The 13297-nt window shown below is 38.1% G+C and overlaps 1 protein-coding gene across 2 annotated transcripts in view; it reads left to right on the forward strand.

Annotated features, from left to right (window-relative positions):
- TRMT1L (tRNA methyltransferase 1L) overlaps positions 1-12806 on the forward strand; it is a 53283-nt gene extending 40477 nt beyond the window's left edge. For both annotated transcript variants that reach the window (XM_036070067.2, XM_078078052.1), the window contains exons 11-15: positions 5229-5307; positions 8157-8323; positions 8838-8900; positions 11377-11503; positions 11609-12806. In XM_036070067.2, coding sequence (XP_035925960.1) covers positions 5229-5307; positions 8157-8323; positions 8838-8900; positions 11377-11503; positions 11609-11861 — 689 coding nt within the window. In that variant the 3' untranslated portion in view covers positions 11862-12806. The remainder of the gene's footprint in view (positions 1-5228; positions 5308-8156; positions 8324-8837; positions 8901-11376; positions 11504-11608) is intronic.
- Positions 12807-13297: the final 491 nt, after the last annotated feature.

A 13297-nucleotide genomic window follows, 5' to 3' on the forward strand; every position in this document is an offset into this window, starting at 1 on the left:
GGACATACTCCTCTGTCTTCTCATTTTGTGTAGCACTCTGTGTCTGTTTGTGTGTATTAGGAAAGTCAGCTACATCTCCTGCTCTTGAAAGTAGTGGACTTATGAAGAAGAGGTCCTATAGTGCCCTGCAATGTAGTGTCCCCTGTTCACCAGAACCTGGCACACACCTGTGTGTGTTGTGTGCCCTGCTGTGGTGTCCTGGCCCTTTTTCCTTCAGTCCAGTTGTCTGCAGAGGTTCTCTTTGTCTGTTATGGGCAGTGTTTCATCCTCAACCAGGGTGGGCTGTGAGGTTTTAATAAGATGTGCGGCAGTCTGCTTGCAGAATGAGACCTGCAGGGACTGGGGGCTGTGTGGGTGGGACACACAGTTTTAACAAGGTACACCTGGCTTCCAGAGGGCCTGCCGCAGCCACTGCCACTTGGACTGAGGCCCCGCAAAACACACAGGTCAGGAGACCAGGTGTTGGCAAGGTTTGTGTGGTCTTCTTGGGGAGGGTGCCTGCAGCCCTGGGACTGAGGCAGGCTCCGCTGGAGGGGGTGGGGTTTGGTGTAAGCAAGTTAGGTAGTGAATGTCACTGGTTTCCACAGGTGGCCATGTGTTTATGCTGGGGGGCAGGGCAGGGAGATAGTGCCTGCCAGCTCATTTGTTTCTAGAGAAGTCCCTCATCCATCCCTGTCCCTCTAGGACATGAGCTGAAATGAGTAAACTACTCTCTGTCCCCTCTGTCCCAGGCATTTTTCAAATTGCTGCCTCTCTGCTGAATGGCTGTGGGCTCTTTGTCATGCTGTCTCTTTAAGGGCAGGGTCTTAGCTTCCTGTTGCCCTCCAGGCTCTCCCAGAACTGAGCCTACTGATTTTTAAAATGCCAGGCTTTCAGCCCCACTGGTTGTGAGAACTCATGAAATTCAGCCCCTCTCCCTTTCAGAGCCAAATTTACGGGTATCTGTCTTCGCTCTGTGGGCTCCCAGGTATGTTAATCTGGTTCTCTCCCGTTTCCACCCCAGTGGCTCCCTCCCCACGGCAGATGAGGATGCTGTCTGTTTTGCTTTCCACCACATCTCTGCCCTTCCCACCCTCTTCAATGTGGTCTCTTCTCTACCTTTAGTTGTGGAGTTTGTTCTGTCAGTCTTCAGGTTGTTTTCTGGGTTGTTTATGATGATGTGAGTGTTATCTAATTATATCCATGGGACAAGGTGAGCTTAGGGTCCTCTTGTTTCCACCTTCCCAACCTGGGAAATTTTTTCTCTTAACTCTTCTATCTTTTCTTTCAGAGGTAAGGTCCTTCCTTTGGAACTTACGTTTTTTTTTTTACCAGCTTTATTCAGATATAATTGACAAAAACTGCGTAACTTTAAGGTGTACAACGCATATCATTGATTTCACGTACATGTATAGTGAACTGACTACCACAATAAGATTAGTTAACACTTTCATCACCTCACAGTTACCTGTGTGTGTGTGTGATGAGAACATTTAAGATCTACTCTCTTAGTAAATTTCAATTATACAGTCTAACATTGTTAATTATAGTCACCACACTGTACATTATTAGATCCCCACATCATCTTATAACTGAAAGTTTATAGCCTTTTACCAACATCTCTTTGTTTCCCCCACCCCCAGGTCTGGGCAAATACCAATCTACTCTGTTTCTGTGAGTTCAGCTTTTTTAGATTTCACATATAAGTGAGATCATAAAGTATTTCTTTCTCTGTCTGATTTATTTTGTTAGTATAATGCCCTTAAGATTCATTCATGTTGTCACAAATTGCAGGGTTTCCCTCTTTTTCATGGCTGAATAATATTCTATTATATATGTATCACCTTTTTTTTTTTCAATTTTTCTTTTTTGAGTATAGTTGACACACAATGTTATATTAGTTTTAGGTGTACAACTTACTGATTTTGACAAATTTATACATTATGCCACAAGTACAGCTACCATCTGTCCCATTACATCACTATTATAATACCATTGATTGTATTTCTTGTGCTAGGCCTTTTATTCCCATGACTTACTCATTCCATAACTGGAGGCCTATATCTCCCTCTCCCCTTCACCCATCTCCCCTTCCCTCTGGCAAACATCAGTTTTTCTCTATATTTATAGGTCTGATTCTACTTTTTGTTTATTTGTGGGGGTTTAATTTTTTTTTTTTTTTTTTAGATTCCACTTGAGTGGAATCATATGGTATTTGTCTTTCTCAGTCTGACTTATTTCACTTAGTATAATACCCTCTAGGTCCATCCTTGTTGTCTTAAATGGTACAATCTAATCCTTTTTATGGCTGCATAATGTTCCATTATGTGTGCATATATATAAATACCACATTTTCCTTACCCATTCATCTATTGATAGACACTTAGGTTGCTTCCATATCTTGTCTATTGTAAGTAATGCTGCAATAAGTATAAGGGTGCATGTATCTTTTCAAATTAGTGTTTTTATATTCTTTGGGTAAATACCCAGTAGTGGAAATCGAAGAAAGTGAATGATAACCTAAGAATGGCCTGAGGGAAGTTAGTGGGAGAGTGTGATTTAAAATAACTGTTCTGGGGCTTAAGTGAACTGAACAGTCCATAGTGGAATATGGCCCCGATTTGGACAGTCTTTTCATTTCTTTGGCGTTTGGTTCTACTTTATAGATTTCCCTGATTGTTATTTTCCAACTTTCCTTTTTAAATTTGTCGTATTTTGTGTTTTTGTTACTTCATATTTTCTCGTTGTTTCTTTTTTTAATAGTGTCCTATTCTTGTTTCAGAGATACAAAATCTAATCTTAGCTGTCTAAGAATATTGGTTATAGTTGGGTATATTTTTATTTAAGGGAGGATAGATTTTTTTTAGTTTTTTGTATTGTTGTTTCTGTTATTTTGTTGTTTTAGTTCTTCTGTTTCCTAACAATTCCTCTTTCTGTGTTGTAATTTTGTTCTCTGTCATGGCAGATCTCAAATGTCTAATGGTCTTTGGTTGTCCACACTGAATTTTTTGGAAGCACTGGAGTCAGGGCTTATAGACGGATAGATTTTACTGTAATGAGAAGGCACCAGTCTGCCTTTTCACTAGGGGATCCCCCAGATGAAAATGAAATGTATTAGGTCTTTTCTCTTGGATTGGTAAGTTTTTCTAGAGAAATCTTTGAATCTTCCATCAGTTTTCTAGGAACCGTATTGCGGAAGGAGACTTGGAAGGTCTTACCATTTATGATGTCTTTTACTTAATCCCTCTCTTTTCATAAATCTTATTCTCAACTGTGACTGATGCTTCTGGTTCCAGGTCCTCCATGGTTCAGCCTTACCCAAGATTAACTTCATTTTTTTGGAATGAGGAAGCACAGAAGTCTGATTGTGTGTATTAAAGAAGGAAATCTAGGGGTCTTAATAAGACCCCTTAAAAATTTTTAGCCAGACCTCTTTTTTGCACAACTGCCCTATACCCGTCTTTTAAGATGATCAGTACCTTCCATTCTCAGGTCTTTCTGGGGTCCCAGAACTATTGGGCTTGCTGTTTTATTGGTAGCCTGTCTGCCCATTTCAGGCTTAGCTTTAGCATTGTCTGGCCTGCTAAATCAGTTATCCCCTTGTGTACCTTATTTCCACTTCTAAAATTTTATTGACATCTCTTATCATCTTCTGTTACCTCTGCTCCCATTTTATTTATCCTTGGGTTTGACTTTCATTCCTTTGTTCTCATTGTAATGCTTTAAGAGATAGCAGAGATAAAGTACATGTTCAATCCATTGCATTTAAATAGAAGTCTCCGAATTATTTTTTAATTCCTCATCTGGAATTGTCTTCATAGCCTATATACCGATGACATGGACATACTAGTTTTCTTTCTTTACCCCTTCATTTTTTGCTACTGGTAACTTGAAATGATAGTCCTGACCTGTCAAAGAGGGAATTTGCTATTGCTGGCCTAGCACTGAGAAATCCTAGTCAAGGGGCTTGGGAAAAGACATACATTGATATGATGGGAGCATTTTGTAAATACATCAAGAAACCGACTAATAAAAATTCATGTGTGTGCTGCCTACCTGTGGTAAGTGGGTGTAACTCTGACAGAACTATAAATATAAATTGCCCTAATTTGGGTAATACTATAGTATTATAATGTACTTATTTAATGGTTCCAGGGAAGACTTCTTGAATATATTCACATAATGTTGGAGGAACATAGTTCTTAACAAATCTAATATTAATGATAGCCTCACCCTTCTTTAAGGCTTATAGTTAAATAATACTGAAAAGTAGATCTAGTAAAAACAGTGAAGGAAGAAGCCTTCAAGTAAATCTAAAATAAGATCTCACATCTGTGCATTATCCCACTTAATTACATTGAATAACAGTGATGTCCAATAGCAATAGGCTATGTAGACCTATATCCCTACCACCATAATTCTGAGTTCTGGATATATCTAGGACTGATTGATCAGATCAGGCCATTTCAAGAAAGTGAATAATAACCCAAGAATGGCCTGAGGGAAGTTAGTCAGAGAGTGTGATTTAAAATAACTGTTCTAGGGCTTAGTGAACCAAACAGTCCGTAGTAGGATATTGCCCCATTTTGGAAAGTAAGAATAATGGTAGTATTTCCTCAATTTCCTTGGGATTGTATCAGGCCTCTCACTGATCTTTTAAACTGAATTAAGATTCTTCTAGCCTATATTAGATATATTTATATATCTAGGCTGAATATGAATCAAGCCTAGGGAGTAATTTGTTTTCTTCCCCTTTGCAGAATAAGTAACTAATGAGAAATGTCTTTATTTTGATGGGATGTTGGTTACATGGCTATATACATTTCTTAAAAACTCATCAACCTTTTCACATAACATGCATACATTTTATTGCATGTAAATTATACCCCCATCAGGTGATTTTAAATGGATATCTTGTGGACTTCTAAAGATTTTCTCCTACTTAAATTATTTCATGTACCATAGTGACTAAAAGCTAGTAAAAGTTATGCCTCTAATAAGCCATTTGACATGGATTTCTGTGACTTCTCTTAAGCTTTAATTCTCTGATCTGGATAATTGAGATTTTAACAGCATCTGCTTCAGAGAGTTGTAAGGATTAAATTTTTTAAATGCATATAAAATACTTAGCATAATACCTGGCACATAGTAGATCCTCATTATGTAGTGGCTGCAAATTATTATAAATATAACAATTACTATTTACATTGTCATTTCTCCTTTGATTTCTTTTTATAATATTTTCACAGAAAACCCATATAGACAGCTGCCCTGTAACTGTCATGGAAGCATGCCTGGAAAGACAGCGATAGAACTTGGACCACTATGGTATGTGCTTAAACATAATAATATAAGATGGTCCCCAACTTGGGATTTTTCGACTTTATAGTGGTGCAGAGGCAGTACACATTCAACAGAAAGTGTATTTCAGATTTTGAATTTTGATCTTTTCCTAAGCTAGCAAAATGCAATAGTCTTCTCTCATGATATTGGGCAGTAACAGCAAGCCAGTCACACAGTCAGGAGGGTCAACAACCAGTACACTTACAACCATTTAGTTTTTCACTTTCAGTATAATATTCAGTAAATTACATGAACTAGTCAATACTTTATTATAAAATAGGCTTTGTGCTAGATGACTTTGCCAACTGTTTGGTAATGAAAGTGTTTTCTGAGCATGTTTAAGGTGGGTTAGGCTAGGCTATGATGTTCAGTAAGTTAGTCTATTAAATACATTTTTTTTTTAAGATTTTTATTTGAGAGAGAGAGTGCGCACAAGCAGGGAGGAGGGGCAGAGGGAGAGGGAGAAGCAGGCTCCCCGCTGAGCAAGGAGCCCAATGCGGGGCTCCATCCCAGGAGCCTGGCTGGGATCATGACCCAAGCTGAAGGCAGATGCTTAACTGATGGAGCCACCCAGGCGCCCTATTAAATGCATTTTCAATTTATTTTCAACTTACCTGGGTTTACATAATTCCATCGTAGGTTGAGGAAGATCTGTATCCAAAATTGATTTCTATATTGATTTGATTGCTGATTTTTGATTATGTGTAGTAAAAGACAAGCAAATTTCAATTTAATTTTTAAGTCTAGTCAAATAATTAGGACTCTTCTACCCCTATGAACCTGAGGTGTTTTTTGTTTTCAGATTTTTCTATACCATTATTCTCACAAGTTTGCAATAGTGCTAAGAGACCATGGGATCAAAGAGAAGCCTGGCTGATCTGCAAACTAGATAATTCATTTCTGAATAGTAAGAATGAGACTTTTTTCAGTTGACAGTTTGTAGAACTAGGGTGTGATTATGAAGTAATCACCATAACTTTTTATAGAAGAGTCAACTAATACAAGAGGTCTTCAAGAAATTAGTTTTAAGTGAGAAGGGCTTGTGAAAGTAAAAGTCTGCCTTTGTTTTAGGTAAAGCTATTTAGATGGGACTCAGCTGCAAAGGGACTCAGCTGCAAATATTTAATGTGTTTTTTGCATCATTAGTAAACTAGCTATTGTGGTTTTAGTGACTTAAAGTTGAATTGTTTTTAATCAGAATCCTTACTTTTAGGTTGTTACTAGAGAGTCCGATAGAAATTTGAGATTCCTAACAATACTGTGACAAGAATCATTGCAGATTTCTACCTTGTTTATAAGTTCAAGGTTTAGTCATCTACTAAACCTAAAAATTAACTCAAATGGTAAATGTTTGTACTGATTCCCATTATTTTATTTTTATCTCATGTACATATTCTTAAACTAAGAATGACTTAACCTTTCCTATAGCACCTGCTACATGTTGTTCTTAATCTCCTGATCTCAGAACTGGGGAAATTAAGAGTAACAAGTTGCTGGATCCAGACGGAAGATCTAGCCCACCTCCCTCATTTTACAGATGAGAAGATTATGGCAGTTTTTTTAAGTGCTGGCTGAAACTGACCCCCCAAAATTAGTAGTACAGGCAAGGCCAGAACTCAGGTTTTTTGATTCCAGCACTGAGTTGTAAGCCATGTCATAGGATTTCCTCACTCAGAACCATTGTTCATGTCTTTACTCTCATGCAGTCTCTTCTTTCTCCAGTTCCAATTAAAATTGTGTTCCTTGGGGCCCCTGGGTGGCTCAGTCGTTAAGCGTCTGCCTTTGGCTCAGGTCATGATCCCAGGGTCCTGGGATCGAGCCCCGCATCGGGCTCCAGCCCCGCTTCGGGCTCCCTGCTCGGCAGGAAGTCTGCTTCTCCCTCTTCTACTCCCCCTGCTTGTGTTCCCTCTCTCGCTGGGTCTCTCTGTCAAATAAATAAAATCTTTAAAAACAAACAAACAGTGTTTCTTGAAGTCTCTCTTTAGTGCTTTAACCCAAAATTATCTCGAAATTCCATTTTAGTAAATCTTACATTGATCATTCGTTTGACACTTTAAAATCATATATCCTTTCATATATATTTGCTAGCCTAATAATATCTTTCATTGAGGATATACTTTGGACTAATGATTTTATGTGTGCTATCTCATTAATTCCCATAACAAGTGTGAGAAGTTTTTCTATTTTATGATGAGGAATAAGAGACTCAAAAGCTAATTACTCAAGATTACATAGGGTAGAAGTGGTGGAGCCAGGATGAGAATCCAGGTTTTATCTGACTTGGAATTTCATATTCTGTCCATTATACCTGCGATTCTCAAATGGGAAGCGTATCAGACTTACCCTTGTGCCATGTTTTTAACAAAATCACCATTACAACATCTCATTCTCCTATATCTACTCCTGCCCACCCCACCCTACATGTACACATTGGATTAAGATTTTACTGACAGGAATATGCTTTATGAAAACTTCTGTATCACACTATGTGCCTATCTAGATTTGTAGGCTTTTATAGGGCAAACACTGTATTTTATACTTTGGTATATCCTCCACGTCCCCATGTACCCCAGGGCTATATACCTTACACTGTATATGAGGGTTCAATGAATTCTTTTGTTGATTTACTTTGAATGAAATTTCCATGAATAATCCCATTAGAGAACTAACATGATAAAAAGAGTGGGAAAATAGAAAATAATTTTAAATTAAATCAAATTTTTTTAATTTCAGCATTTACTCCATCCTATAATTATATATCTTAGCTGTAGTTAAATTATACTTTTTTAATAGACATTTCTCATACCCAGTTCTCTATATTTTCTTTTTTTCAGGTCAAGTTCCCTTTTCAATACTGGATTCCTCAAAAGAATGCTATTTGAATCTTTTCACCATGGTTTAGATGACATTCAGACCCTAATAAAGACATTAATCTTTGAATCAGAGTGTACTCCTCAAAGTCAGTTTTCAGTTCATGCACCTTCAAATCTCAACAAGCAAGGTGACTAATTTATATTCAGGGCCTGAATGAATTAACAATTTTATTAAGATACATATATATATTTTTTCCCCTAATTTTAGATTAAAAAAACAAAGTCTGTTGTGATTTTATTACCCTATATCTGCTTTCTAGAAAGAGAAACCGTAGGTAATTGAGAGTAGTGTGGCCAAAAATTTTCATAATATCCATTGAGACACGGAGGCTGTTTACACTTACTACTCATTAAAGCTGTTTTTTGTCCTTTATTTTCTTTAGTATAAATAGGCTTTTGTAGTTTTATCGGGCTGTTGATACAAGGGTGGAACTATTAGACATTCTAGTATTCTCATAAGTCATTAGAAGCAGCAGTTATTGTTAGATGGTTAAAAAAAAATTCTTACAATCTTTTTACACAGAATCTCATATTTCATAAAAGCAATGTGGATAGAATTTATAGAATTTAATAAGCTTTTAAACTTTGAATTGTTCTTAATGTTATCCTGTAAAATATTTTGTTATTCCCGTTTTATTTTAGAAGAATATGGTGTGTTTATTAAAACTACAGATGATACCACAACAGATAATTACACTGCACAAGGTATGTATGTGTGTGTATATATGTAAATATGTATTTATCAGTGCAAAAACACAGGTAGTAAAAGGGTAGGAAGAGAAGAGGTTGCTTTGGTGGCCGACTCTAAAATGCTTTTTCATTATACGGACAATATAATTACAGTAAAACTTGTTTATCTGGCCTTTGCACTGTTCACAATTTCTATTAACATGTATCTGTTCACGTCTCTAATATATGGTGATCCCCTTGAAAGAACTTTAAGACCTTGAAGAACCATGTGAACAAAACTAAAACCAAATTATATTTGATAGCTATAAAGATTGTTTTATTCTAATTCTTTAAACTTTCTCATCAGCATATGATTTATTATTTTTAAGATTTTATTTATGTATTTAGTTGTTTGTTTGAGAGAACGAGCAGAGGGAGAGAGAGAGAGCAGCAGACTCCCCGCTGAGCAGGAAGCCTGATGCTGGGCTCGATCCCATGACCTGGAGATCATGACCTGAGCCGAAGGCAGATGCTTAACTGACTGAGCAAACCAAGTGTCCCTCAACATGTGATTTATAATAATTCCATTAATTAACTAGACGACCCTGTTCCCTAGCCATAAGAATTTACTGTATTGTATGGCCTTATAATTTCAGATGTGTGTATGTACACTTTAAAATACGGTTATATTAGGCATTGCAAATTTCCTTTCAAAAGGATTTTAAAATTTATATAAAATGTCAGTGCCTTAATGTCTAAGGTTTTGTTTCGCGCTTTTTTTTAATTATTTATTTATTTATTTATTTGACAGAGAGACACAGTGAGAGAGGGAACACACAAGCCAGGGGAGTGGGAGAGGGAGAAGGCAGGCCTCCCGCAGAGCGGGGAGCCCAACGTGGGGCTCGATCCCAGGACCCTGGGATCATGACCTGAGCCGAAGGCAGTCGCTTAATGACTGAGCCACTCAGGCGCCCCATTTGTTTTGCTTTTTAAAAGACAACTTAGGGGGCGCCTGGGTGGCTCAGTCGTTAGGCGTCTGCCTTCGGCTCAGGTCATGATCCCAGGGTCCTGGGATCGAGCCCCACGTTGGGCTCCCTGCTCAGCGGGAGGCCTGCTTCTCCCTCTCCTCCCTGCTTGTGTTCCCTCTCTCGCTGTGTCTGTCAAATCAATAAAATCTTAAAAAAATAAAAGACAACTTAGGGGCTTCTGGGTGGCACAGTCAGTTAGGCATCTGACTCTTGGTTCCAGCTGAGGTCATGATTTCAGGGTCATGAGATCAAGTGCCACGTCAGGCTCTGTGCTCAGCATGAAGTCAACTTGAGATTCTCTCTGTCTCTGCTCCTCCCGCTTGTGCAATCTCTCTAAAATAAGCAAATTTTAAAAAATTATTAAAAGACAACTTGGACTTTAATGGGGTTTTTTTTTAAGACTTTTTTTTATTTTTGGGGGGGGTCACAAGCGACATGGGGCTCCATCCCAAGACCCTGAAATCATGACCTGAGTGGAAGGCAGACACTTGACCGACTGAGCCACCCAGGTACCCTCCAAATTGAAAGAGCAGAGGAATAGAATTATAAGCTGTAATTTTTAATAGTTGCTCAACATTTTAGAGTTGATATTTGAAGACAAGAAAACTTCAACTCCTGGGGCGCCTGGGTGGCTCAGTCATTAAGTGTCTGCCTTCAGCTCAGGTCATGATCCCGGGATCCTGGGATCAAGCCCCGCATGGGTCTCCCTGCTCAGCAGGAAACCTGCTTCTCCCTTTCCTACTCCCCCTGCTTGTGTCCCTGCTCTCGCTCTCTGTCAAATAAATAAAATCTTTTAAAAAAAAGAAAACTTCAACTCCTTTTGATAGTATATGGTTTAGGGGCGCCGGGATGGCTCAGTGGTTTGAGTGTCTGACTCTTGGTTTCGGCTCAGGTCATCATCTCAGGGTCATGAGATCGAGCCCCATGTCAGGCTCCACACTCAGCATGAAGTCTGCTTGAGATTCTCTCTCAGCCCCTCCCCCTGCTCTCTCTCTCTCTCTCCAATAAATCTTTAAAAAAATATATATGGTTTAATAACTACTATATGCTCTTTCCAAGAGTAATGTTCAATTGGCATCTTCAGCTAGTTTTCTAACATTCAAATCACCTAAAATGATTTCTTCTACTTAATTTCTCTGTTGGAGGGAAAAGGTTATGGTACATTGCAAAAAGCATTAGATTTAAGAGCATCATTTTACTTGTTTATTGTATAACTTCAGCCAGGCCGCTCACCTTCAGCAAAGGTGTCTTAAATCCTTTTTAGAGTAAGGTAAAACCTAAGTTTTAAAATCTTTAAAGTCTCTGAGCCTTTTTTATATATAGATTAAGGGAATTAGACTAATCTCTATGAATTGTTCTGTAGCTCTAAAATTATTATTCTAAGACTGATCAACATTTAAACCTTTCAGGATAAAAAATATCGGGCCAAAAAGAGTCATTATAAAGGTACTATATCTGATTTTGTGTATATGTGTATGTTTCAGGAAAGAGAAAAGGTAATGAAACAATCACAACTTTAGCCAAAAGGCAAAAGACTGATGTCAGTACTGAACATCCTCCCTTTTATTACAACATCCACAGACACAGCATTAAAGGAATGAATATGCCAAAGTAAGACAGCCAGTGAATGGCAAAATGTGTATTTCATACTTTAATGACACTGTGATTTAAATAAGATACAGAATCTCATTTTTTCCTTTCCTTTCCTTGCTGCAGGTTGAAAAAGTTTTTGTGCTATCTTTCTCAAGCAGGCTTTCGAGTAAGCCGGACTCATTTTGACCCAATGGGTGTTCGTACAGATGCACCTCTGATGCAGTTTAAGTCCATCCTTTTGAAGTACAGCACCCCTACCTATACTGGAGGACAGTCGGAGGGCCATGTCCAGTCAGCGTCCGAAGATACAGTAGCTGACAGGGTTGAAATGTCAGTGAATGACAAAGCAGAAGCAAACAGTTGCAGAAGATGGTAAATGTAGAGAAGAGTTACTCAGATGTCTCTATAGATGGCCTAATCTCTATACCAACTGTAGTTCTTTTTCTATTCTTTTAATTCAGTGGTGTAAAAAAAACAGTGCTGTTTTCATTCAGAAAAATAGCAGTCTCTAACTTAGTTTGGGAGCTATGCTTTCCAGGTTTTTCTTACTGTAAAGAAAACTTAAAATTTTAATGAAAACATTTCATATGAAGCCAGGTTTATGACTGAGATCACCCTACCATTTAGTAATGCAGAAAACTTTCACTTGCAAAGTGTTTGGAATTTTATGTCTGTTATGGAAGCCATCCTTTACTGTTCTTAATCACATGTCTACTTAAGGTGATTCATCTTTTTCTGTTTGTAGCACACAAAATGAAGCCAGAAGCCTTTTACATATGAAATGACCCTGAATAGAACAATGTCCTTTCACATCACTAATGCTGTTTCACAATTACGAAGCTAAAATGTGTTCCCAATTTTAAGAAATCATACTTCTTTCCACATTCTAACTTACTACTAGCTTTTGAGAATTTAAATACTTGCCTGAGATAGAAATACATTTTTCTTATAAGTTAGGTCTAGATGACTCAAGTCAGAGTTAAGAGTTTGTCAGAGTAAATTGAGACCACTGTTCTAATATAATAATTGTTCATAAGCACTGAAATTCTGAAGTTTTTACTGTAAATTAAATTGGGTGATCTCAAGTGCCTCAGTTAATGCACGTACAATATTCATTTGCTTGGTTGTGCTACCTCTCAGAAGTAAAACTTATCAGCGTATGAGCTTTTGAAGTGAGGATTTTTGTGGGGGTGGGGAGGGATAGATTTGTTTTGTTTTCGGTGTGTGTATGTGCTCAATTATTTTTTGTGTAAGTAGCCCAGGCTAACATGACTATGAAAATTAGTAGAAACTCCATTTAATAAATATTGTTCTTGCTTCATTTGAATGTAAGAGTTTGGATAAAAGGACTTGGTATAAAGTTTAGATTTTTCTCAAGGACTTAATCCCTATTTACCCTTAAGTATTTCTTTTTTTTTTTTTTTTTTTTTTTTTTTAAGATTTTATTTATTTATTTGAGAGAGAGAATGAGATACAGAGAGCATGAGAGGGGGGAGGGTCAGAGGGAGAAGCAGACTCCCTGCTGAGCAGGGAGCCCGATGTGGGACTCAATCCCGGGACTCCAGGATCATGACCTGAGCCGAAGGCAGTCGCTTAACCAACTGAGCCACCCAGGCGCCCCTACCCTTAAGTATTTCTTAGAGGAAGTAACTTTTTACAAGTATTATTGGCTGGGGGGATGGAAGAGGGAGTTAGAACTGAAAGGTCTTAATACACTATGTAAGAAAAAAAGCAAGGATGCCTGGGTGGCTCAGTCGGTTAAGCGTCTGCCTTTGGCTCAGGTCGTGATCCCAGGGTCCTGGGGCCAAGCCC

This window comes from Halichoerus grypus, chromosome 7 (genome assembly GCF_964656455.1).
Source record: "Halichoerus grypus chromosome 7, mHalGry1.hap1.1, whole genome shotgun sequence".
NCBI lineage: Eukaryota > Metazoa > Chordata > Mammalia > Carnivora > Phocidae > Halichoerus > Halichoerus grypus.